General features: G+C 37.9%; 2 protein-coding genes across 4 annotated transcripts in view; one reads left to right on the forward strand and one right to left on the reverse strand.

The window, feature by feature from the left end:
• ylpm1 (YLP motif containing 1) overlaps nucleotides 1-16,823 on the forward strand; it is a 30,213-nt gene extending 13,390 nt beyond the window's left edge. For all 3 annotated transcript variants that reach the window (XM_022195886.2, XM_022195887.2, XM_022195888.2), the window contains 10 exons: nucleotides 51-113; nucleotides 297-416; nucleotides 527-703; nucleotides 790-873; nucleotides 978-1,061; nucleotides 1,153-1,227; nucleotides 10,684-10,735; nucleotides 13,498-13,619; nucleotides 14,107-14,291; nucleotides 14,799-16,823. In XM_022195886.2, coding sequence (XP_022051578.1) covers nucleotides 51-113; nucleotides 297-416; nucleotides 527-703; nucleotides 790-873; nucleotides 978-1,061; nucleotides 1,153-1,227; nucleotides 10,684-10,735; nucleotides 13,498-13,619; nucleotides 14,107-14,253 — 924 coding nt within the window. In that variant the 3' untranslated portion in view covers nucleotides 14,254-14,291; nucleotides 14,799-16,823. The remainder of the gene's footprint in view (nucleotides 1-50; nucleotides 114-296; nucleotides 417-526; nucleotides 704-789; nucleotides 874-977; nucleotides 1,062-1,152; nucleotides 1,228-10,683; nucleotides 10,736-13,497; nucleotides 13,620-14,106; nucleotides 14,292-14,798) is intronic.
• A 259-nt stretch (nucleotides 16,824-17,082) lies between these two features.
• LOC110952375 (prospero homeobox protein 2-like) lies at nucleotides 17,083-27,621 on the reverse strand. Its single transcript, XM_051960626.1, is given in 5 exon segments — nucleotides 17,083-17,310; nucleotides 17,312-17,404; nucleotides 22,822-23,016; nucleotides 24,409-24,510; nucleotides 25,510-27,621. Coding segments are annotated over 5 exon segments (1,734 nt in total). The 5' UTR covers nucleotides 26,761-27,621; the 3' UTR covers nucleotides 17,083-17,217.
• Between the last annotated feature and the right edge of the window lie 7 nt (nucleotides 27,622-27,628).

Below are 27,628 nucleotides of genomic sequence, written 5' to 3' on the forward strand. Positions count from 1 at the left end.
AATAAAGTTGTCTATTATCAAGTACTCATTTAAGTTTTGTATTTTAACAGATTGTCATCATAATGAGAGGACTTCCAGGGAGTGGAAAGAGTCACGTTGCAAAGCTCATACGGGTGAGTGGAGTCATATTGGCAAATCATGTTGTTACACGTTTATCCAGCTGAACTTAAAGATAAATATACATAAAAAATAAGACAAGGATTCATAGGCTTTGTTTATGTGTCCTTCAAACGTTTCTCTTGTAACAAAGCAAATAAAAGTACAAAAACTACCTTCAAATCTTGTTGAATATTAAGGACAAGGAAGTGGATTGTGGTGGTGCACCTCCAAGAGTCCTTGTTTTGGATGACTATTTCATGACGGAGGTTGAGAAAGTTGAGAAAGACCCAGACACTGGCAAGAGAGTCAAAACCAAGGTGGGTATCATTTAGAATAAACTGGCAGATTATTATAGCGAGCATTATAAACGATGTTCAAAATTAGACTGAACATTCTAAACGATGTGATGCAAAAACTTGTTTTGCAGGGTCTTGAGTACGAGTATGAGCCAGAGATGGAGGATACCTACCGGAACAGCATGCTTAAAACTTTTAAGAAAACCCTGGATGACGGCTTTTTCCCCTTCATCATTTTAGACACTATTAATGACAGGGTTAAACACTTTGATCAGTTCTGGAGTGCGGCTAAAACTAAAGGCTTTGAGGTGAGTTGTGTTCATGAAGTCATGAGTCAGAAAGAAACTTCCAATCTTCCCCGTGCTAAAAAGGGTTCTGTTTCTCTGGTTTCAAGGTGTATCTGGCTGAAATCACGGCAGACACTCAGACTTGCGCAAAGAGGAATGTCCATGGACGCACGCTGAAGGATATACTGAAGGTCTGTTAGATGAGTTATCTCATCTCAAATACAGAGTAAATTGATTGTAATAAGTGTTGTCCATTAAAGCTCATACACTTCTGAATGGAACATTCTGCACACAGATGTCCAACAACTGGGAGTCTTCGCCACGACATATGGTGCGCTTGGATGTCCGGTCCCTGCTTCAGGATGCTGCTATAGAGGAGGTGAGGTCTTTAACGGTTGAAAGTTGGCCAAATATTACAATTAATTAACTTGAAACAGAGCTAAATCAACATGCGATTGTTTTTTTTTTAGGTTGAAATGGAAGACTTCAATCCTGATGACGAGCCCCAGGAGCCCAAGAGAGAAGAGGAAGAAGAGGGGGATATGGTAGGACATGAAAAGCTTAAATTTATAGTCACATAGCCGTCAGACCTCATTTTCACTTAATTGTTTCCCATTATTGACTCAAAGTTTCTCCTGTAATTCTACAGCAGCCATGAATACTTTTTAAATCGTTCTCTTTGTTGTGTTGATCAGGTCAATTTTAACAGCACTAAAGTTGACAAAACAGGTGAAACTCATAGAAAGTCATATTTTGGTAGTCTATCCTAGTAGTTAGTAGATTTTACAGTAAAGACCAGAGTGAAGGTCAGTTCTCTTAATCTCATGCCAAATCATGATATTTGGTATTTCAGAGTAAAACTGTACAATGTTATGGAGAGAAACCTGACAACTTTCACGAGACAGGAGGTTCTTACTTTATATTTTATTTCATTGCACAGATGAAAGAAGACTGCCCTAGAGGCTTGTTTATGTGTGAGTTAAAGGACATGTACTGGTTGAAAAGTAATGTTCTTTACAGTAGTATTGCAGATCAAGGCAATGCCATCAAAAACAGCGGAGGAATACTGAGTGTAGCGTACCGGTCGAAATTAGTGAAAGCCAGGATGAAGGTCGAATGTCTTTTTTTGAGACTGCAGGTCAAAAACCAATTTGCAGTTTTGCAAGTCCAAGTTAGACCAACGTAGATCCACATAGAACAAAAATAAAACACGGAAATATCACATTAGCTTGCCCATATTTCCTTTAAACAATAAAGTTCAGAATATACAATTACCGTACCTTGTTGCCACTTTGAAGTGGCGCTAAATTCTTTCTTTATCATCTTTCTCTCTCCGTACTCTTTACCATCACACTGTGTACTGTTTACCTTTCAATTCGCTATGCATGTTTACTGACCTTTCAAAATAAAACTTCATTTATCACAGGAAATGGCAACATAAAACAAAAAAATACATTTCAAAACAAGCCTACTTTTTTAATCACAAAATTGCAGTTAAGCAGCATTATCAACAAAAGGAGCAGTCTTCCTGTTTATTTGTTTTAGTTTTGGCACAGATGTCCGTGACTGAATGACTTTGTAATAAGTTTCATCTTTGCCTCAACAGTTTTTCATTTTTTAAGTAAATGTTTTAAAGCTGAAATGGCTGGAAAAATGTTTTCACATCAGTTGCATCATTTCAATGAGACTGATTGAGATTTTCTTTCATTATCAGAAAAAAAGATATTGAAACAAAGTAAAAAGCTTTAAACAAAAAATTTGAAATGAAATGGAAACGAGCCGGTTGGAAATTTGTTTTAAAGGGTCTTGTGAGGAACGGTCTGACATATAATCTCATCACCACAAACTTAAAAATTCTGAGATTTCAAAAAGAAATAAATTCTTTTAAATTTCTTTGTTGGCTAAAATATTTTCATGTAGGTGAGGTCAGCATTGTCTTTCATCATTTCTGATGATTTTTTTTAACCTTTGCTGTTATTGGTAAAGTGAACATTATACACACTAATAATATTCAGTAGGTTGCAGTGAAAGATTGTTAAAAACTCTGTATTATATTGTATATTACTGTAGTACGTCTGACAGTGGAATCAACCCCATGAGGAATTCAAGAAGCTCATGATTAAACCGAACAGCTGAGAAAAATTCAGGCGATTACAAAACAACCAGAAGAGTAAAAATGATGTTGTTTACTTTCTTACTTGCTTTTCAAGGTTTTGTGTTTATAGAGACATTTTTATCATTTAAGCTGTAAGTGTCTTTGACAGAGAAATCTCGAGTCGAATGTCTTTCAAATTAAAGAGCAAAATATACACTCACTGGCCACTTTATTAGGTCCACCTTGCTAGTAAAAGCTTGGACCCCCTTTTGCCTTCAGAACTGCCTTAATTCTTGGTGGCATACTTTCAACAAAATGTTGAAAAAATTCCTCAGAGATTTTGCTCCATATTGACATAATAGTCAAAGCTCAGTCAAATCTTTGCAGTACTAATAATGGTATCAGCCTGTTTCTGAATGACATACGAGAAATTATAAACCGTTGGAAATCACAAAGCCTTGCAATTCAAACACTGGAAATCATTTTAAGACACCAACATAAAGTTCCTTACTTTGAAATTGGACCCTGGACATGTTAGTTCTTCATCTTTAAGTCAAAGATATGCACATGAACTTGTTGAAGAGCTTAGTGCAGCACGCTGTCTTTGCTTTAATAGTCCAACGAAGCTCTTTTGTTCTTTTTAAGTACTGTATTTTCCGCACCATAAGGCGCATCCGAATGTAAGGCGCCGTCTCAATTACGGGGTTGATTTCTGTACTTAAGCCATATATAAGGTGCCCCGTGTTATTGGGCGCATGCTAAAACAAGGAAACGGAAGAAAAAGAGTGAGTTTGGTTGAACTTTATTCTACTACGTATTTAAAAATACACTCACATTATTTTTTGATCAATCTTTTGTCACACATCCATTAAAGTCCTCATCTTCTGTATCTGAATTGAACAGCTGGGCAATATCGACATCAAACATGCCGGGTTCACTCTTGTCATTGTCGGAGTCAGTCTCGTTTCCAGGTGGCTGCTCAGCAATAATGCCGGAGGAACCATAACCGATTGAATGAGCCATTCGCAGTTTCACTGTACCGGCCGTGTGTACTTAGACTTGCATGGCTTAATCTTTGAGACAAGCATATGCTACTGGCAGGATCAACCAGGTAGCCCAGATGGGACGAGTGTGGCCTGGTCGGGGCCGCGAAGCGTGGCTTGCTAGGGTGAACGGACAGACGGTGTGGCTTGGAGAAATGACCGTTGTTCTCTTGTTTTCAGGTACAATATTAACCCCGCAGGATAGCCACCAGGACAAACACTCATACACAGGTTGTGTGTCACTCGTCCGTCCTTTATTATGTTCCCCCTTTACACCTTACAGTCCGGTAGTTCCTATGGCACATAGAGACCTATCACTACAACCGTGTCGTCCGGAGGGTCGACCGCCACCTGAGCAGGACGATGCCAGCAATGATGTCGGCTTCCGTGAAAGCTCGGACAATCGTCGGTACTGTACGTAACTTTATGTAATGTCTCTAATAGGTTTATCACTGCCAGCGTGTGTAGTGTACGTATTACTTCCCTATGTCAGCGGGAATTGGTTCGACAGTCAGATTTTGGAACTCGGTGCACACATAAGACGCACTGGGTTAAAAGGCACACCATCTATTTTTGAGGAAATTAAAGGCTTTTAAGTGCGCCTTATAGTGCGGAAAATACGGTAAACAAAAAATTATATATAACAGAGATTAATTAGTACGAACCTTGTAATAGTTTTTAGGCCCGCAGTGATCCAACTCTGAGTGATTGAAACCAACACTGGGGCTCATTTTTACACCAATCTACAATTTAAGTTAAACCTTAAGGCTGTTACATAAACTAAATGTGTATTTCTCCAGTTTCTACAGAAACCGTACGTCATTTCAACCCCAAATTTTGGTGTGATATAGTCAATAGCTTTGTGTTGTTGCACCTTCACCACTGAGTCCCTGATTTAGGTTATTTATTAGATTAAAAGATTAAATTGCACAGTTTTCTATGATATGAATTAAATGTAAAACTGCTATAATCATTGTTTAAACGGCCTGTTGCGAAATGCAGTTTCATTTAGACTTTGGTGTAATTATGAGGCTGAAGTACGACAAGCCGAACCTTACGCCAAACTCCTACTGTACAATGTTGGTTCTGCAATTAAACCATACCGGGTGAGACTTTGAAGACTGAACTGTTTACTTACAGTTTCTAATATCCAGGTAATTTAAAAAAAAGTATTATGTAAAAAAAGTAAATAAATAATGCATCATTTCTCTGTTTATCTGTGCTCATCAACACCAGGAGAAATTGAGGATGAGCAAATCAGCGAATATTATACATTATTTACTTTTTTTTACTCAAGGCAGTTGCAAGATGCATTAATTTGCAATGTGTCTTTGTTCACACCAAACTCATGCTTTTTACATTGAATTTGAATTCACATAGAAACTTGTCACAACCTACATTATCCAAACAAATTCCATTAAGACCAGCTGTGATGAGCTTATTACATTATTTGTACTTTTAAATATTTACTGACACCTCAGATCAACTGTTATACAAGCACTCAATCACTTACTACAGAAGGCATGAATTCATTTTTGTCATCGTTTACTTTTTTCGGTGGGAATGATGATGTAGAAATAAAGGTTTTATCAAGATTCATCAATCCAACACCTCTGAAATACATCTAAAAGCCATCAAAAATGAAAGAATGAAAATTTCATTTTAAGTTTTCAAAAAAAATGCTGTTTCTCAACAACCGTTCAAAGTAAAAGGTGCTTGATTGCCAAGAAACGCACACAAAGAGGAGAAAATTCATTTTAAAAGTGGCTCAAATTGTTGACAAATAAGTTTTACAACAATTTGAACCAGCCATAGAAACATCTGTCCCTATGAGAACTATGAGACTAATTAGTTCATTAATGTGGGAGTGCTTTCCATGTTGTATGTGTTTGGTCCACTGGAATAGTTTTGGCAGAAGATAAATGTTCCAATAATCTGACTGGCAGCACAAGCAATGTTTTCCGTTGTTATTCAGCAAAAATAATACTGTGAATGTTGCCAATGTTGTCAGTTTACTTTAAAATAGGGGTGTCAAACATAAGGCCTGCAGGCCAAAACTGGCCCGCCAGAGGGTCCAGTCCAGCCCGCTTTGCAAAATGTAAAAATCACAATTAAAAATGAATTCTTACAGTGAAAATATTTAGATACACTGAACTTGGCGCAGTATAAAGTGAGTCATCAGCTTCAGTATGACTGAGTTTGATTTGATGAAACCCTACTGTTGATGCACTACCACAACTTTCATGCATTTTTTATGTATAGATTTTATACATTTACAAGGCAGGGGGATAACTGAACCTTTAACTTAACAGCTCCCACTTTAGGTTGTGTGACATGTTGTCAGGATTACGACACAAATGTGGAACTGAAGGGAAATTTAAAATAATTTACTAGTTGTAAAATGCTATATTTAGTTCCCGATACCTGTGACTAAATATTTTGTGCCTTGATCAGAAGTTGTAATGCACAAATGATAAACTGAGGCTAAATATTGTTGAAATTTCACTTATTTTTCCGAAGAAATTTCAGGTTCCCCATTACATTTGATAAAAGATAGGTCTTTAAATGTGAACATTTCCAAAATGTACTTTTTTGCACAAAAAAAAAGGGAAAAATTAGGAGTTTATGCTCTGATTTTACTGGTCCAGCCCACTTGAAATCAAATTAGGCAGAATGTGAACTGAACTAAAATGAGTTTGACACCCCTGCTTTAAAAGAGAGATGAGTTCACTGAATCCATTGAGCTGCAGATTGCTGAACAGTTTAGAACCAACCATACAACTGTGTTTGTGTAGTTGATTTTCATGTTAACATGTCTCCTCCTCTTTTCTTCCACATTGAACTCAGTACAGATACATCCCCGTGATGGTTGTACTTGTGTTGACTTCGGTGCCGAACTTTTCCAAAACTGTGTGACTCTCGTAAATCTTCTTGTTAACAAACAAAAAAATCCTGTAGAGTACACCTCCACATTTCTTTGTAGGAAGTCTTCCATTTCCTGCCTTTATTGGCCTTTTGTAGCATATCTTAGCTCATTGTTGCCACAGAAATCAACTCAACAAAATGAAAGAAAGAAAGCCTTGTAGACATCAAAAACCTTTTAGCATAGATTTGTATTTTAAAATCTGAAATTCAGAGAGGCTGGATTTCGGTTTAATCTGAGCAGCTCCTGCTGGAAGTTTAATTTTCAACCGTGTATTTTTGTTGTTCTTGTTTGTTGCTTATTTCTTTTTTATCTGATAAACTACACATATAAAGTAAATATGATCAGTCAAACTCTATTTGCATGACATCTTTTATATAGGTTGTAGTTCATAGGGCTTCAGAGATGACTGATAACTCAATGATAAGATAAAATAAGTAATTTATGTGGAAACTGGTAGTTAATTAATGTGTGTGACGCGTTCTCTCCGTCTGATCCTGGTCAAACACTTGGTCCACAGAGTTCTCAGTCAGCTGCAGCTGATTTATAGTGGTTTTTTTATTTTATTTTATTTAACCTGTATTTATACAGGTAATTTCATTGAACCATGGGTTCTCATTCTCAAGAGTGACCTGTCCTCAAATAACATTACAAAACAACACTGAGTCACTGACAAACAACACTAAGGTTACCTGTACTAGACAATATAAAAATACCATATAACACTGAGTTACAGTTTCATGACAGCACAACGTAGATATCAAAGTGGATGTGCAAAAACACCAAGCAATAAAGTTGAAAAGTAAAAACACTAAGAACAAGAACAAGTCCAAAGAGATTTGTTGTTGTTCCAACCAGATAGTAGAGAATTAAAGTCTTCAAACCTGTTTGATTATAAAAGCGTGCATCTGTTTTTCTGTCACTGATGGAAATAAATTATCTCACTTTAGTAGAATTAATGAGATCATAAAAACAAACAAAATTTAAAATTCCTCTTACTGGAATCCCAAACCGAGGTTTATTTTTCTTCTTGATCTGAGGTAATCCATGAAAGTTTAAATGTTGTCTTCTGAGCTTTTGAACCAATGACTAAACTTTCCTTTTCATCTTGGTTGAGCTGAAAAAAAAAAGGTTTTTGCGAAATCCAGACAATGATTTGTAAAATACTGTAAAAGCAGAATCATTTGGTCTTGTGTCATCAGAAGACTCAATGACATGTCCTGATGACAACACCGGAATGAAGAACAAAAAGTGACTCAAAAATCAATCTTTGGAAAACCAAATGGAACGTTTTGGAGGTTTTGTAGAAATGATTGCTCATTGCAAAAAGGAACTCTGTGATCCCGTAGTGTATTTAAAAGAATTTTGTGATCAGCTGTGCCAATACCAACAAACAGTGAAGGTGTATACGTCTCGAAGTATCCTCATGTCAGTAATGATTTTGAGGCTTTCTCTGTGCTCAGCACCACCTGATATAGAAGATTGTAATTGCTGGTATCAAGGAAAGTCACTTTCCCCCAAAAGAGGCCTTATAAGTTCAGGCTTTAATACTGTGGGGTAGGGCTGCAACTAATGACGCGTCGACGAATCGTCTGAGCACGATACGTCATCAAAACCTGAAGTGATGCAACAGAAATCAGCGTCCGACCGGAGCGCAGAACACGGACGGACGTCGATGCTGAATCGTGCATATATTATGTATGCATGATGCAGCGCGGATGTCCGCGTTTAGATACAGCTGTATAGTAAACGCTGACATGCGTGCTCACTGTTGTTTATTACATTTAGAAGCAATAAGTTGATTGTTTTGATCTGTAATAAGATGATTTTAAAAAGCTGTCTGTTCTTTATGTTTTAGAATTTATAAGGTTAGAAAAATCAAATTGTCCACTGGCTCAAATGGCTTTACTTTTCATTTTCCGACAAAATAATTATTAAAAAAATGTAGTGAAACATGAATCATATTTTGTGATGCGTCATTTGCCACTGGACTTGCAAATGTGCTTAATGCAATACTCTTTCTTCTCTCTAAATATTTTAGGTTATAGGTTAAAGTTTCAGACTGTAAAAGAACACAGTTAAAAAATGAGTAAAGAGTGAAAAACAGTTTGCAAACAGTGTTGATACAAACCTAACTTTGACCTAAAAGATGCATTGACCTGATGCGTCAGGTTCTTACTGAGCCTAAAAATCATGATTTAAATCTTAATATTTTTAAGAGTTGTTGAGGGATGGTCTGAGTTTGCAATCAGCCTTACATGTTTAGAGGTGAAGAGGTTCTTTAGTCTTTAATGTTTGACCAAAGTTTCATTTCATCAGTAAAGCTTATTGTCTTAAATGAACATCCACCCAGCTGTAAGATGATACTCCTTTGTTCTTCTTTTAAATCGATGTACAGTGAACCCTCGCTATAACGCGGTTCACCTTTCACGGCTTCGCTGTTTCACGGATTTTTTTTAGTGCAGTTTTTTATGCTTTTTTTAAACAGTTCATTGTGTTCTGCATCCTGATTGGCTAAGGGACTGACCAACGTGAACAGTCTCCGCGCCTCGTCTCCTCTGCCATACAGGCCAGCGCTGCCTGCTGTGGAGCACTGGGTCATTTCTCTCCTTGGTCTCCATGTAGTGAGACACCCTGAAAGACGGAGCCGACGGAGCAGCCTTATTCTTTTCCCCCGCCGTCTCTGGCCACTGCAGCCGCGCTCCCCAGGAGAAGAGCGCAGGCGCGAGCCTTCCCCACCCCCGACTGCTCCAGTTGATTCAGCCGGCCCGCTCTCTGAGGCAAGAGTACCGCCGCGGTATCCACCTGGTTGCAGTTGCAGCGCTCCCCCAAGTGCAGTATTATATAATAACTGTAAAAAATAAAGCTGACTACTTCATGGATTTCACCTATCGCGGGTTCTTTTTGGAACGTAACCCCGCATAAACGAGGGTTCACTGTACTGTCCAACATCATGGGCTTTAGAAAAATACCTCCTTTCAGGTTTACCAGATAATGTTAAAAAAAAAAAAAAAAAGAAGCTACCCCATCAGCAGCTGGGATTTGTGACTGAAAAGAGTGATGCCACACACTATCAGTCAAAACTTTGGCCACACCTTCTCATTTAATAGTTTTTCTTTATTTTCAGGACTATTTACAGCGTAGATTCTCACTGAAGGCATCAAAACTATGAATGAACACATGGAATTATGTAGCAAACAAAGAAGTTTGAAATAACTCTAAATACGTTTTAGATTTTAGATTCCTTTGCGTTGAATGCTGCTTTGCACACTCTTGGCATTCTCTCAGTGAGAAGCTACAATCATGAAAATAAAGAAAAACCATTAAATGAGAAGGTGTGTCTGAACTTTTCACAGGTAGTGTACATACAATTACTGCATTCCTTTCACAATCTTTTCTTTGATTTGCAACCCGTTTACAAGAAGCAACACTACATCTTTGCCCTCTGTAACGTTGCATTTTCAGTGTCTGGAACTAAAAAGATTTCAAAAGAAAATACATGTTGATGACACACAAACTGATTTACCTTTTAACTGTTTTGTGTGTTTGTTTGTTTTTTTATACCGAGCAGATAGAAGTCTGCTTGCTTTATTTTTATACAAAGCATTCTTAAAGGGTTTGTGTTCTGAAAGCAGATCACAGCTATTGCCCGTTTGTCATTTTCTTTACCTAAAAAAGATTTTAGTTCAAACACACCAGTTTGTCTGAACTTGCAGTAACACCATATGAAAAATGTCTGCATGCCAGTGTTAACAAAATACTGTGTCTCGACTAAATGATTCCTCATGCAGATTCATTCTACAGTTGTGCTTGTTGCTTGTCTTGTAATCTCTGATAAACCAGTTTCCTCTCTTTTCAGCCCCTTTCCCTGCTTTCTCTACCCTCCCCTTCTCCCTGTGTCAACCAGACATTTAACCATTGCAGTGTTTCTTTAATATAGGGCTACATTCCAAAAAGCAAATGGGAGATGGACACATCCGAGGCCAAACTTGGTAGGTAATCTGTTTTCTTAGTAGCCTAAGCTTTTACCCCTGTAGTAAAAAGGCTTCTACACCAGAACAGTGCAGCTCAAGTCAGTTTCTGTTCATGATTGTAGATGTGTACTGGTTTAATCCAATCATGTATTTTACAGCCACGTCTGTGAAAAAGTGGACTTATATCACTTTGTCAGATGTCATTGTTCATGTTGTGATTGTAAATTAGGAGATGCTTCAAATTTAACATACTCAAGTAAAACTTTTTGTCTTTGACTTGAGAACACGTGTTTTAAAGGTCCCATATGTTCAAAATCCATTTTTTCTATGTTTTATGCTTTTGATAAACTTTGGTGTGTAATTTTAAAGTTGTGTTTAGTACTAAAATTCCCCTGGCCTCCTCAACTAAGCGATTTACAAACCATTTAGACTTACCTTCTTAACAGTGCTCTACTGCTGCCCATTCTGAATGAGTAACTGCCGGCAGCTCTGCACCGCTGAACTACTGATTTTAAAAGAACCTCAACATACACAAGTTAAAAACAACGGCTTTGCTGTGAGCTCTGGGATATTTTCCTGCCACATTATCGCTGACAGAGAGTTTAAAGCAAAATAATCTTTTAAGTCTTTGTCAGCTGCTGGTCAAAGACATGACATAGAGAGTCCTCTTCCTGAGAGGAACATGGACAGGATTTAAACCTACAGACAGAGAAACAGCCTGTTTGTGTGACGAGTTTAAAGCAGAAAGTCTGAGTTAACAAAGAAAGTTGAAAACCATCTTCTTACCTGTTAACTCTGACTGAGGTTTTAGTTTTTGTCCAGCCAACTCCCACAAAGAAAGACTATGTTAAACTGTCTTTGTAGTTCAGCCTCTGATCTGATAAATGCTGTAAACACCAGAAAAGCTGTGTCTGTTAAAATAGAAGCATCCCATCATAATTTTTGATTTTCGGTCCATATGGAGTGAATTCTGGGTCGGGACTTCGGCCACCGTCCACCAATTAGTGACCTGGAGCCTCATTTATAAAACATTGCGTAGGATCCATACTAAAAGTTTGCGTATGCCGAAAATCTGAAATAGACGTATGCCCTTCGCCCCTGATTTATAAAACTGTGCGTACGCACAGCTGCACGCAATTTCTTGATAAATCACACACCAGCTGGAAGATTGCACAGGTGGATCCACCTCACATTCCGCCCACAACACACCCACATTTTACCATGAATGGTCAATGCAAAGTAACTCATGAATGTGTCTGTATATAAATAAGCTGCTGATCCACGGCATTTTGCAGCGCCGGCCTGCAGTCTTTTCACTGCTGTGCGTCAGGATGAATGAGTCATGTGTTGACCCAGACCACCCTGCCACTAAATTTGTTATGATCATGTCCGATGTACAAATAATTTGTACACTGATTGAATGTACATTTTTTCGGTTCACATAGACAACTTCATTTTCACTCGGAGCCCTTACAGCAACATGAGTGCAGTCAGTTACGCCGATTACATTTGGGAAACCGGACATTGCTGCAAATTGCCGTTTAATGTTGGCCTGTTCACCCACAGTGTAAGGAAACCTGATGTATTGACTGGTCATGTTTATAATGTCATCCAAAACAGCTGGCATTATTGCACTGAGGGATGGTTGTGATATCCCAGACCTAAAGGACATCATCTAACTGTATATCAGACCCAGATAGGATTTAGACAACAAATGTAACCTCATATATTCTTCATATAAAACACATACCTGTCAGCCAATTCCCGCTGGAAGGAGCCGGTGTCGCCAGAAACCCCCGAGTCGTCAGCTCCTGTGTCTGTACCGGGATGGCGGGTTTCGGCGGGTGGGTCTGTCTAAGACGGCCCAGTTCAGCACATAGATCCAAGAGTACTGCTCTAGGGAATCTGAATCGGCTTATTAGCCAGTCATCGTCATGGGCAAATCCCCGTGATCTCTAAAATCTCTCTCCATTCTTAACGTGATCTTCCAGCAATGCCAGCACATCCATTGTGCCACATTATGCACGGCTGTCACCCGCTATTTATCCGCTTGATCAGCGATTGGACTGATTGTCACAGGCCTTTTCCAAATTAGTAATCAATCAGTGCCACTCACCGCTCTATATCATTTGAAGATGGAAGTTTGATATATGAACATAGTTCTGCAAATACAGTCGTAGGCCGAACGGCGCACTATATGAACAACTACAACAATGAGGGTTTATGATTATCCGGCTCTACAAGTCTAATATGTGATAACAATAAAGGTTTGAGATCAATCTGGTTTCAATTCATCACTTCACCCTCCGGCACTGCCGTTCCCTCCGTCTCCATAATGTGCTTAAGCAAACATCAAAGTTGGCGCATCGGTGCGCACATTCTCACGCCAAGTTTGTTTTTATAAATCACAACCTTTGCGTAGAAAACGGCGTACGCCACTTTCTAGTCCTGTTTTGTGCGTACACAAGCTTTATAAATGAGGCCCCTGGAGTCTAGCATGTAGTGGATTAAGTGAACCCTCCATTCAGAGAATTTTACCTCAAGGAAATTTTGTAATGAAATTACTCGAATAACTCAAGGAATCGTTTCGGCTCTAAAAACATGGCACAATATGGGACCTTTAAAATAAGATGCCACATAATCTGTATAAAAGATTGCTAAAACAGAAAACACAGATTGACCAGTGTTTTTTTCATAGATAGGTGAATGCTCAGATGTTGAGATTAAAGTTTTAATGGGTGGGCAGAGGTGACCTGAACAGCAATCTTCCCTTTATACAGACAAGCTGGACGGTCTGAGCGGTGGAGGGAAGAGGAAGCGTGAAGACATGGCAGGCCTGGAGGACTACCTTCAGCTGCCGGACGACTATGCCACACGCATGTCTGAACCGGGGAAGAAAAGGGTAAATTAACATGCTGGGAGAAAATACTACATTTTGTATACAGCCACTCCAGGGTTTCTTTATTCCAGCTGGGCAGTACAACTTTTATCATACTAAATGATAGGGCTGGAACTGAATATTCGAATATTCGATCGTTATGCGTCCTCTGTGTCACACGGACCTGCCAATGTTGATGTCACACTTCACTTCACCCAGGTTAGTAAACAGAAGACAAAAGCCAAAGACGGAGATGTAAGTGCTAATGCTATGCTAATGTTGTTGGACTCCGATGATGAACATCCTGAGAAGCCAGATCAAAGTTCTCGAAAATCCGAAATTCCAACGAACCGAATATTCGGCTATTCGTCATTAATTGGACCCAAATATCCAGAGCCCAGAAATTGCTGTTCAGCCCTACTAAATGATGAATGAAATTATCCCAAAAGATTGTCATTCATCTATTTCTTGCTCATAACAAGACGCCCTGTTCGTTCTCCTTTTTGCTCAGGTTCGATGGGCTGATCTTGAAGAGCAAAAGGATGCAGATCGAAAGCGAGCTATTGGTTTTGTGGTGGGTCAAACGGACTGGGAAAGGATCACAGACGAGAGCGGCCAGCTGGCACAAAGAGCTCTCAACCGCACCAAGTATTTCTAAGAAGAAAATGTTAGACTTTTTTTCCAGCTCATTTAAAGGTATGTATGTTACTTTCTTTTTTTGTGGTACGATGTTGTCAGAAGGCTGCAGATGCACTTTGTGGCTGTTAAAAGTTAGAAGAGTGATCGTGTCTGATGTGAACAACTGTCTTGAATTCTGTCATTTGAAATATGTCTGATCGGGTCACATTTCAAGCAGATTTTTACGACGTGCCCTTAAATATTGGTAAATGCAAGTGAAATTGTAAAAAGAGCGGGAATATGGAAAATCATTTCACAAAATATTTGGCTAGTCCAGCAGTCTTTCACCTAAGCTTCTTCAAAATAAACCTCTTTTTTACCATTTCCAGCGCATAGTTTTATCCAGTGAAACATTTGTACTAATCCACATACAGTTAGCAGTATGTATAAAATAAGAAATTAAACAGCTTAAATTCATGAACAAATGAAAAAAATGACAGTAATTATCATTGCAAAAGATAAACTTGTGTTGAAACCTAACACAAATGTGACAAATTGACCAGTGAAATCTTTTTCTTTCCACAGGTGTCCAGAATGTGAAATCACTGAAGCTTATTGGTGGTGAAGCATCCACTGAGGTTATTCCACCAACTCTTCTTCTCAGTTAATGTTTTAAGACGGATACGATATCAATTCTTTCTTTGTTCTCTGGATATTCACCATGAATTTTGTAGTTTATAGTTCTGTGCTGCTTCTGGTCACGCATCCCACTCTGTCTGTTGCTGTTTTATACTGTTCCTACTTCATGTACTGTGTACCTGTAGTGCTGTTTATTCATGCATAGTTGGAAACAATAAAACTTTGACAAAAATAGAAGCTTCTTATTGGACTTGTCAGTGGAAGCTGTATGTGGCTGCTTTAGACATATAGAGACTGAATGGTAACGCAACATTTTTGTTGACTTGGTGAATTCGCACCAGAATTTCATAAATCAAGACAAATTTTGGTGGCAAAACACATAATTTGTTTTAAATGTGTGTGTATAACTTCTTAGAATGGTTTTAGACACCGCCGAGAAATAATCGCAGTGAAGAGGAAGCTTTAAGCCCAATTTCAAGTCAGACTAGTCACAAGCCTTGGTTTTTGCCTCAACTTGTGCCTTGTGTCCAGAGTTGGACACAAGCCTGTTAAATAATAGATCAATCCATTGTCTGTGAAGGTTCTCAGTCGTCCAGGTCATCTTAAGGTGAAGGGTTTAGTTCAGGCAACTGGACTTATTCTTGTGATCTTGAAGACGTTTCACCTCTCATCCGAGTGGCTTCTTGAGTTCTGAAGAGATCACAAGAGATCAAGATCACAAGAATAGGTCCAGTTGCCTGAACTAAACCCTTCACCAGATCAATCCATTATTTAACTTCACTAGCTGCAAATTGATTTGTGGACAATCTGCAACTGATAAAGGGTGTTTTTACATAGAATATTTGCTACCACTGTGTAGTTTTTGTGTAGTGACATACTTTGGTGTGCCAATGTAGGACAACTGTGGTGCTAAGATAATCTGTCTACCCTTCTACTAGACTGTGTATCTCCTCAATGGTGGATGCTGTTGACCTAAATCATATGCAGCAGCACATCTGGTTTCCAGCCAGCCAAAAACGGCTCATGTTACCCCGCTGTTCAGATCGCTTCACTGGCTTCCAGTTTACTGCCTGCATAAAATTCAAAACTAGAATGAAAACGGCTCCCTCCTACCTGAACTCTCTCATTCAGGTCTACACTTGTTCCAACAAAAGGCGCCTGATCCAACCACCATAATAGTTTGACTCTTCTCCTCTGTGGTTCCCGGCAGTGGAACGAGTTACCAAAGTCTGTTTATTCTGCAGAGTCTCTTTTCAGTCTTTAAGAAAAGACTAAAAAACAGCTCTTCACTGAACACCTTTTCGCTTGACAGACTGAAAAGAAACAAAAAAACAACCTCCCACACCGAGGTCCCACACCTGAACTTGTTTTATGGCTCTCATTCAGGTTGTTTTTTCCTGATTAGATCCTTCTTGTGTTGTATCTACTCTCAGGTGTACGTCACTTTGAGTAAAATCTGCTAATGAATTTGTAGAATTGTACATCATTAAAGTAAAATATTATCTCCTGTCCTCTTGTTAAGAATGGACCGGCTAATGAAAATAAGAAAGCAGAGAATATTAATGGGGTTAGACTACATTCTGAAGTGAGCCCAGCGTGATTGAGGTTAATCTGCGACAATAAATGCATGTGTTTTCAATTTTACATTTGCCAACTTTGCACCATTGGATCCAGGCGCACAGAATTTTCATACATCAGGAAGTTTGATGAGAGTGTTACCGGACTACCTGAAGACAAAGCAAGTTGTAACCAAACACATCACTCCTGATGAAGACGATTTTGAATTTTCCCAATGGACAACAAGTCTTACAGTGTACCATTGGAAAATGAATGGATGGATCCATATGGTGAGTATGGAAGAGAGAAAGAAGCATCTTGAGAGTTTCAGGAATTCTGTTTGTATATATCCTGTAAATACATTTATCATTAACGAACTCTGTTGTTGAACATTAAACATTTCTTTTGACTTGGCGTGGACCTCATTTTGTCCTTATTACAGAAAAATATCCACCAAAAAAAAATCAGAAAATATGTTCTCTGAGACCAGAGAACATTTCACTGGTAAAATCCTGCATAATATGTATTATTGTTATGTGTTTCATATAGCAAAATACATATTACATCAAACCACCCCAATGAGGCAATAATAACAGCTGATGTCTGACAGATATTAAGACTCCACTGCCAACAGTCTGGCACATTGATGGAGATTAAAGATGTTGAGGCCTGTCCTTCACTAAACAGATGGCTCAGCTGTTTTACAATGTTGTGTTTACATGAAGACGAAGCAGTTTGCTGACCAAGAAATGAGCAAGTCCACATTGAGACAGTAACGGCTGTGGCACATGATGCCTTCTGCTGGTTCTTATCCAGCGTGTTGGCTTTTGAACTCCGCTGGTACGTCGCTGTCCAGTTTACAGATCACCTTGTAGATCGCTTTCTTCCAGGACGGATTCTCGATCCTTCCCCATTGAAATGGCAACGTAAAACTCTCTCAGTGTAATCTCAGCAACTTCCAGGAATCTCTCAGAACCTGTGAATCCACATGAAATCTTATTTAGGACCTTTTACATTTTATTCACTCAGTCAACTTAGTAGATTGTGTTTTATATACACTGTCGTTCGAAGGTTTGGAGTCACTTAGAAATGTCCTTATTTTTTGAAAGAAAAGCTCAATGAAGATTGACAATTAAATTATTCAGAAATATACTCTAGAGATTGTTAATGTGGTAAATGACTATTATAGCTGGAAACAGTTGATCTTTAATGGAATATCTCCATAGGGGTACAGAGGAACATTCCAGCAACCATCACTCCTGTGTTCTAATGCTACATTGTGTAGCTAATGCTGTTGAAAGGCTCATTGATGATTAGAAAACCCTTGTGCAGTTATGTTAGCACATGGATTAAAGTGAGAGTTTTCATGAAAACATGAAATTGTCTGGGTGACCCCAAACTTTTGAACGGTAGTGTAGATAATCAGAATCCAACCTGCAAATCCAGGTAAGTAACAAACACTTAGCAAAGAGGCTGTGGTATATTTGTAAACAATGTTAAACCAGTTTAAGTTATCAAGATTAAATTTGTTCCACACGATTCCCTATACCATTGTAAGTTTTTCTAACTTTCAGTATGAACCTTCACGGGTTTTTTTTTTAGTGTTTTCATAATGTCAAACAGCTTTGTGTTAAAATTTATGTGTTGGGGAGATTACAACCTGCTTTATTTTGCACTAAAGATTAGTAATGTGGTGGAAACCAGTGGTTTTCCATCTGTAGACACAAGATAATTTCTGCAGAGGGTTGTGGAGAAAAACAAATTAAATAATATTAGGGATACCCTGAAAAAATGTGAGTTGTTTCATTTATATATATATATATATATATATATATATATTTATGTTTTGTTTGCCATCTCTTTTTGGGCCCCTGAACCAATCTGAGTCACATATTTAATATGTGCCACTCCAATCCCATTTTCCTATTAAAACACATCCTTAATGTATTGTGGATTAACCGTAGTATCTGGTTCAAGTATCGGGTTGATCCCTCATGTTGGCCAGCAAAGAGCATTGTGGGGATTTAGCTAGCAAAGAGGCACCATGGACAAAGTCTTCTCTGGTGCTTAATGACCGCCAGTCAGTGCTCATGTGCTTTAGACAAGCCAGGATAAATTGAGACAGCGTTCCAGTGGATTTCCCATGAAACTAAGATCAGCATGTACCAAATGGCCGCTGTGCTTCATTTGTGTTATCAGTTACTAATTGATAATGCTAATTATTATTTATTTTGGTGAATTTTAAGAAAAAAAATGTAAATCCAAACCTCCTTCATTTTGGCGCTTTGTTCAGCAGCATCAGCAGCTCTGGAAACATTTACTAGCTAACACATTGGATGACTGTGCACAAACGGCTTCTCAGAAAATGTTTTCAAGTTGAAGACACGGACCAAAAGGTGTCTGAAGGTGGCTCACCTAAAAGGCTGACCATCAAACCAAGAAACACAAGGTCCAATGCCCTGCAAACTTTGTATACATGCTCCTGCTAGTCTCATGCACTGTGCTGCATTTATGTGCACACACACCTATTCAGCCCCGTTCATTTCACGTTTCCCAGCACAAACATCTTCTTGTTAAGCTGCAGGATTTGCATTAATCATACGGCAAAAGGTATTAAATCCCTCACCAACATACAGAGCATCTACAGTTCGTATAGGGCTAAAAATGTACCAACAGATTTTGTTAGTAACCAGCACTAACAGTTTGTGAGCGACTACAACATTGAGATGTTGTGAGTTCATGGATCATGACAAAAAAAGGCCTTAAACCGTTGCAAAATAGAAATCCTCAAGGGACCTGGTTATGTGTTCCTTTTCCAATGAGAGCAGGTGAATCTTCTCTTGCGGCGTTGTCTTCTAAACTTTTAGCAAATAAAATCTGGTGAGATAAAATGGCCTGGAGTTGGTTTTAATCTTATAATGAACGTCTCTGCAGAAAAACATATCAACCTTCCCTGAAAACCACTGATTGTGGCAGAATGATTTCAGAAAAACATTTTTTTGTTCAGAAGTGATCGACCCTATAAGACCTACTGTTGTGCAAGTCTGCCAGGACATAGCGAAAGGAAGAGAAGTGCGATGCACTCCGAGTACCTAAAAGTCCTTTAATAACTCACGTTTGAATGGATTTTTTCCACTATATCCTGAAGAGCAGCCGTTATATTTCTTTTTATCCACTGATGCATTCACCTTTTGCCTGTTTCTGCCAGGACATATTCTTACGTTTTTATATACTGTAGTGCCATTTTTTGGAGTATTTTTATTTGCTTTACATCAACATAACCCTTATACCCCAAGTTTTAAGAATATCTATTGACTTAAGTCTTAACTACTACAATAAATTTCTTTAAAGTGCAATAAACCTAATAAAAATCTATTTTTTTTCACGTTTCAAAATACAGAAATGGCATAGCTGTGTCCCTCAAATTTTACTGACTATAAGGTATATCATGTTAAAGTATATAATAAAAAACTGAAAAATTGAGTGATGAATTTCCTTTATCTGCAAAAATATAAAAAAGAAAAAAATGCCTCATTTACGGATAAATTGCGACTTTGCAAATGATTAAAAATCATATGAAGTGACTTTTTTTTCTGAATTTTATCTGCAAAGCTGAAGCTGTGATAAATATTTGAACTTTACACAAATAAAAAATGACACTATAAAATAAATTTAGCAGAAACTGTTACAAATGTGCTTATAAGTTTATGTAATCTGGCAGTATTTGTGAAATATTAGCCTTTCCATCGGTGTGAATGTGTTTGTCTCTATATGTAGCCCTGTGATGGACTGGTTACCTGTCCAGATGTTCTCTGCCTTCACCTTAAGTCAGCTGGGATAGACTCCAGCTCCCCCATGATCCTTATGAGGATTAAATGATGTATAGATAATGGATGGATGGATTTGATCATAGAAAAACTTTTCTTTCATTTAGGGTTAATGGTCAGACAAATTTATTGTTTGCTCTGATCGTTCATGTTTTCAGTAAAGAATGGTACATATTTCACCAATTCTGCCAGGGTATATAAACATATGAGCACAACTGTAGCAGTTTCTGTTAAATTAATTTTAAAGTTTCATTTTTTATTTGTGTAAAGTTCAAATATTTGTCACAGCTTCAGTTTTGGAGATAATATTCATAAAATGTCAATGTGATTTATAGTTAATTGAAAAGTTGTCTATCTGTAAATGAGGCAAATTTTCTTTTTTATACTTTTGCAAATTAAAAATGATAATTCATCACTTAATTACTTTTTCAGTTTTTTTATTACATATTTTAAATAGATGGACCAGATTTCAAACAGGCAGTCTGTTATTCAATTTAAATTAAAACTGGTAATGTGATAGCCATGGGATTTCTTTTAATTTGAAAATCTGTATGGCATATTAATAGAAGGATCACCATAAACACAAGTTTTAAACAAAAATGGAAATTATTTAATGATTAGACACCGTATGAAGAATGGTACAAAATAAAAGTCCTTTGACATAACTTCTACACTAAACGAAGCCTGATTAAATGTCTGTTCATTATGAAGTCTTTTACTCTTTCCCCATTTATTATCATATTAAGTTCTTAATAACTCATCTTCAGTCCCCTTCTTGCTGCTGTTTTATTACAGTATAGCACTTGTAAGTACACTGAATATTAAAACTGTTACAGGGTGATCTGATAGATTTTGGGTTTTCACATCATCAGTGAGTCCACAGTGTGATTCACGGCTGGTCGAACCTATGCGTGTCATCAGGGCTAGAGTCTGATCACACATGTAAAGTTGGAGGCAGACTGGAACATGTAGAGGCTAGTTAGACAGCACTTCCTGTTTCATGGCGAAACATCACAATTCTGGGGGCCGCCATTTCCACACCCTCAGACATTTGTGGAACAATTTACTAACTTTTGATCACCCATACTTCGTGTACATCCTGGCCAAATTTGCGGTCACCCTGTTGAAAAATGTGCAAAAATTGGTCCAAAATATTACTTATAGTTCGAAATAGCCGACTTCCTGTTAAGTTTTGGATATTTGTGCGTCCTGATGTGTTACAGATGTGTACCAAATGTCAGAGCTGGAGGCGAAACGTGGTTCAGGGGCTGAATTTTCAGAATATTTCAGGGCGAGCTAATGAGCCATTTTGCCACATACGTGTGTATTAGGGTTATAACTTTTTGAACTTTTTTTTTCCAAAATCAAAGTCCTGCATCATGATTGGATGAACTTTTTGGTATAATTGAAGAAACCAAACTCCATTTTCAACACTCTTTAAAAAAAGTCCCCCCGAAACAAAAAAGTATTAAATACACATTACAGCCAATGACATGGCTTATAAAGTGAAGAATAGAAACTGATACTCCAGTATATTATGATGGCAGTACAACTTATCATTGATCCATTATCAGTCATATTGACTTGTAATGGCCCTTGTGATAACTTAGCATGGTTTCGCTTTTCATATCATTGGCTGTAATGTGTATTTAATACTTTTTTGTTTCGGGGGGACTTTTTAAAAGTGTTGAAAATGGAGTTTGTTTTCTTCAATTATACCAAAAAGTTCATCCAATCATGATGCAGGACTTTTATTTTGGAAAAAAAGTTCAAAAAGTTATAACCCTAGTGAGTATTCCCCTTCAAATATCAAATTGCTAGCCGGTCCTGATGTGTGTGTGTGTGCAAATTTTCACGTGTTTTCTAGTAGTTTTAGGGCCTCAAAAATGCATTTTTTCATCCAAAGAAGAATGTACACTACCGTTGAAAAGTTTGGGATCACCCAGACTTTTTCATGTTTCCATATAAACTCACACTTTTATCCATGTGCTAACATAACTGGACAAGGGTTTTCTAATCCTCAATGAGCCTTTCAACAGCATTAGCTAACACAATGTAGCATTAGAACACAGGAGTGATGGTTGCTGGAAATGTTCCTCTGTACCCCTATGGAGATATTTCATTAAAAATCAGCTGTTTCCTGCTAGAATAGTCATTTACCACATTAATAATGTCTACACTGGATTTATGATTCATTTAATGTTATCTTCATTGAAAAAAAAATGGTTTTCTTTCAAAAATAAGGACATTTCTAAGTGACCTCAAACATTTAAACTGTAGTATAGATGTGTGAATAAACCTGCAAAACATTAGGATCATTTCTGTTCAACAAATCTTATAATTGCCCTTTAAAAATCTTTAAAATAATAACAGTAACTAAAGAGGAGCTGCAGATATTTGCTTTAAGACTTAAGAAATCCAAGAACAGATTCATGTTTTCATGCCACATGTGATTAAAACTGACACTAAAAGCAAATAACATACCAGACAAACATCTGAGTGACAGTTCAGCATCTCTGCTTCCAAACAAGCTACCAGTGTTTGGTACTTTCACCATAAAGCAGTAGAAGTGTGTTTCTTCTCACCTGGAAGTCATTGGCCTTGTTGTAGTGCATGTTGAGAGCTCTGAAAAGTTCTGATTCTCTGCCCACAGCCAGACGCTGGACGTCCACCACCCCCTCCATCAGAGCGTGACGGGCGAACTTCTCCATCTGGATGTAGTAGAACTCTCTGAAGTTACTGAACCACTTGATGAGCTGGGAGGTGATGCAGCGCGTGAACTGAGACAGGACAACAGGTGAGTGAAGGTAGGCTCGTTTGAATCGCTCTCATTTGTCTTCACGGTGGGTGAATAAACACTTTGGAAATGAATAAACTGTATTTTCACACGTCACTGTGTTGTGGTTCTTTTGGCTTTTTCTTTTGCTTCTGTCACATTTTTACTCAGTGTGGGCTCATTTTTCTCTGCAATATAAAAGTCCTGCACCTCTATGGAAACAACACAACCATGAGTAGAAGAGAGAACTCAAAACTGTCTTTTGTGTAACAAGAAAAATAAGAAACAAAACTTGATTTTTTTGATTATTTACAACATTTTCAAAGTGCCCTTAGATGTTACCAATACTGAGGGGGAAGAAAAAGATATTGGCGTTACATATTGTAGATATTTTACTGTTTTGCTTCCATATTTGTTTCCTATTTGCTCGTACAAACACAGTCTGCAGTTCAGCCTAATTCAGCCAAATGATGCTGACTGTTGGTTGTACTTAAATCAGTCCGAACTTCTTGATTGTGCTGAAGGACGCAAAATTTTTTACAGAATTTGTATAGCCTCGGCTTTATTTTTAGCGAATTTTACAATGAGGTGTAAAATCGAGGGATTTTAAATTTAAAAAGTCTTGATTTTACGCTGAGATCTTCTTAATTTTCTGGACGAAACGGCACCAAAAAGTTGAAAATCTTCTCTATTTTTACACATTACACATTTTACACACAGTATTTTAAGTATTTTTTTGTAAGATAACATGCTTTTCAGTGTGTTTTGAGAATAACAGGCTTAAAGATGATATAATGTTGTTGATCTTAATAGAACCTCTCTGTGTTTTGAAAAAAAAAGCTTTAATTAACTAAAAGACAGTGGAGCATGTAGCGCATTCAGATAAGATCTACCGTTTTCATTCCGGTGGAAATTGTTTGGTCAGAGTACAATAAAAAAGGTTAGTGAAATGTGCACAATTTCAAAGAGGTCAGTAATTAAATAGAAACAAAAAAAAAAAAAACGAGAATGCAAAGTGTCTAGTGGATGCCAAGGGATAGTGTTAAAAAGAAATTAAAATAAGTACAAAACGTAAACTGTAATTGAAAGCAAACAAAAATATTGCACTTCATGATGATACTGATGGTGAGACTAATTGCAGAAGATACAGAAAAGTCCGATAATTTTGGCCATGAAATTGAATCAGTCCATTACAGACACGTGAATATTATGTTTGAGATTTTTCCTCAGAATGAAAAGCAACACCAGTGCTGCCGACATACAAAATAACTTCAATAACACCACAAAAAATACTACAAATCTGTAGATTCACAGTAAAGAATACCTTACAGTTAATATTCAGTGAATAAAAATAGCATGATAAAATGGTACGTATAATTTGCACCTATTTTCTCACCTGTACGTCGTGGAAACACATCTTCAGCACCAGTGAGCTCGGGTAGCGAGTGTAGAAGAACATGAGCTTTGCTTTCTTCAGATGGTTTGTGGTCAGACCCTCCTAAAACACACCAGTGTTAAGGATAAAACGCACATCGTCCATGTATAACGGAACAGTCTGACGCCTCTTAAGACATTTCTTTCTTGAAGAAACCACTACAAGTCGGGACTGGTGATAGAAATCAAATGGAGCACTTATTGGATTCTTTCAGATGCAGAGTTGTTGCCTTTTTGAAAACATGCAAAGCCATTTTATGGCAAATGCCGAGGGAGATGACCAGAGGGTTGTTATCTGAACTTCAAACAAGCAGATTAGAATTCATTCTGATGTCTAAAGGCAGCTGCAGTAATCAAAAAAATACCAGTTTTTCTGCAACTTCTGAGTTCTACTTAAAGGTTAGCCGATGGTGGAACAAGTTACTAAAGTCTGTTCAGGTCTGTCTCAATCTTTAAAAAAACAAAAAGACCCAACTGTTTACTGAAGACCTTTACACTTGACAAACTGCAAAAAAGATATTTAAAAATTCCTATCACCAAGGGAGCTATTATCACATTTGAACTCATTTTATGGCTCTTATCCAGGTTGTTTTCTCCAGACTAGATTCTTGCTTGTGTTGGATCTACTCTAAGATGTACACTACTTTTCAAAAGTTTGGGGTCACCCAGACAATTCCATGTTTTCCATGAAAACTCACACTTTTATCCATGTGCTAACATAACTGCACAAGGGTTTTCTAATCATCAATGAGCCTTTCAACAGCATTAGCTAACACAATGTAGCATTAGAACACAGGAGTGATGGTTGCTGGAAATGTTCCTTTGTACCCCGATGGAGATATTCCATTAAAAATCAGCCGTTTCCAGCTAGAATAGTCATTTACCACATTAACAATGTCTAAACTGGATTTCTGTCTAATTTAATGTTATCTGCATTGAAAAAAATACCTTTCTTTCAAAAATAAGGACATTTCTGAGGGACCCTAAACTTCTGAACAGTAGTGTACGTCGCTTCACTCAAAATCGTCTGCTAAACAAAACTGTAGAAATGTGTGAAGGATACATTCAGCATGCACAGGTTGTTCTTCACCAGACTATCCGACTCAGTCTTGACATGAGGAAGACACAGACTCTCCAGAAGCATCGGATCCACGGACACAGTGTGAATCTGTGGACTTCTCACCGATCTGGAGTTGACCTTCGATCTCACTTTGACCGAGTTCCAATGAGCATCAAACGCCTCAAACTTCGACTGAACAACTTCCGGCAAACATCTGTGGTTCTTCTCTGAGACTTGATCCTCACGCCGAGCTGAGTCGTGGCTGAAGGTGTTCGGAGATTTGGGATGATGGTGAGGTTTCAGCCTGGACTGGAGGACAAACTTGTTGGATGTTTCCACATTCGGCTTCCGCACAACCAGAGATAAAGCTTCTGTCTGAACATCTGGCACCTCTGTAGCCCCACAGCAAGGAAGTTTACTATCTCTACAAGTCGACGACTGAAGATCAGTATCAGTCTCTACATTCTCCACATCATTAGTCTGGAGTAGTGGCATGCTTGTGAAAATTGAGTCCACGCTTCTGCTCACAGCTCTGGACAGTTCATGCTTTAAAACATCCGCCATCAGCTTTATCCGCTCTGGTTTGGACTGAAAGTAGCTCATGAGCTTCACCTTCTTCCACCCTTGATGCTTTCTATTTTCAAACTCACAGTACGGGTCAGTGAACGCATCACTTGGAGATGTTTCAGGAGAATCTCTGGGATATTTCTCCTCTTTGCTGCTGTCTGTTGTTTCACTTCCTTCATCCGTGTGATTGAATCTTGTCCTGAGCTGTCTGAGGTTCTGTTTTCTTGCTGCCCGACTTTGACTCGATCCACTTCTGTCCAAGTGTTTCAGATTTAAAGGCAGCTCTTCAATGGTTTCTTCTTCCTGCACACAGTCCTGATCTGTTGTCACACCTGAGCAGCACAAACCAGGAGAGCCGGTCATACCTTTGATGATATTTTCCACTCTGGCTCGCTTTGCCTGGCGACCGCTGTTCAGGTTCCAGTCCGGGTGGAGGTAGGAGTTGGGTAAATGTCCAGCGGTGTCGTCTCTGGATGAACAGATCAGACCAGAAGCTGTGTCTCCGCTGCTGTAATACGAACTGTCGGGTAGTGTTTTCATGGTCTTGCTGTCTCTGTGGAAAGTCGTGGAAACACTTAATGCCTCTGAATGTGACGGCTGAAACGAGGAAAGGTGTTCTGCAGTGCAGCCATCCAGGCAAATGCTGCTGGAGGAGAACATGCCTTTGCTCCAGACACTTTGATTCATTCTGGCTAGGTTTAAAAAAGGGCAAAAGTGGAAAAAATACTGTCATTAATTAACAAAAAAATACATTTTGTGCAAATATTGATAGTTTGATTTATTTTAATTTGTGCTGAATTTTACATACATCTGATTGACTACTTGACAGATTTAGTTGCATTCACAGTTCTTTAAAGTCAAATCAGTCACTCGTAAAGCTCATTTAAGGCAGAAAAATAAATAAATCCTATGAATTAATCTCATAAATTTAAATATTAAATGTTATTTTTGATATGAATTTACATGAGTGATTTAAATGTTAAGGATTAAAACCCCACAAAAGCATCTTAAATAAAATAATCTAATTTTTTGTAAGTGTTCTATACACTGCTGTAGATATCCTTGCAATTGTCTTAGTTTTCTCATGTTAAGTTCAAAAATTTAGACTTGATTTTCAGTAAAACGGCAAAAGAAACCCTACAGATTATTGAAATGATTAAAAATAAGCATCCAGATGCGGTATAAACAGATGGCAACCTACCTGCTGGCTTCCTGAAAGGTCCAGAGGATGCTGCAGGAGGAGGATCAGTTATTTGTAGAGGTTCAGCTGAGAGCTCCTTCAGAAAACAAGAGGTGTGGTCACATAACATTAAATATATTATTTAAATGTGACACACAAAGTGAGGAATAAGTGAATATGTATTAATTAGCAGTGTTAGAAAATTAATATTTTTTTTATCTTTTATTCTGAAATGAAGATTGTGTGCATGTTAGTTTTAATTAATTTCAAATGTCTGGCTACAGTAATAGAAGTTTGCTGCCAAATGTAGGTAATGGTACAGTCCTGTTGATGTTAAATTTTACTATGTTATTATATAAGCCAAAAAACGTGTTT

This window comes from Acanthochromis polyacanthus, chromosome 16, assembly GCF_021347895.1.
Source record: "Acanthochromis polyacanthus isolate Apoly-LR-REF ecotype Palm Island chromosome 16, KAUST_Apoly_ChrSc, whole genome shotgun sequence".
Taxonomy (NCBI): Eukaryota; Metazoa; Chordata; class Actinopteri; family Pomacentridae; genus Acanthochromis; species Acanthochromis polyacanthus.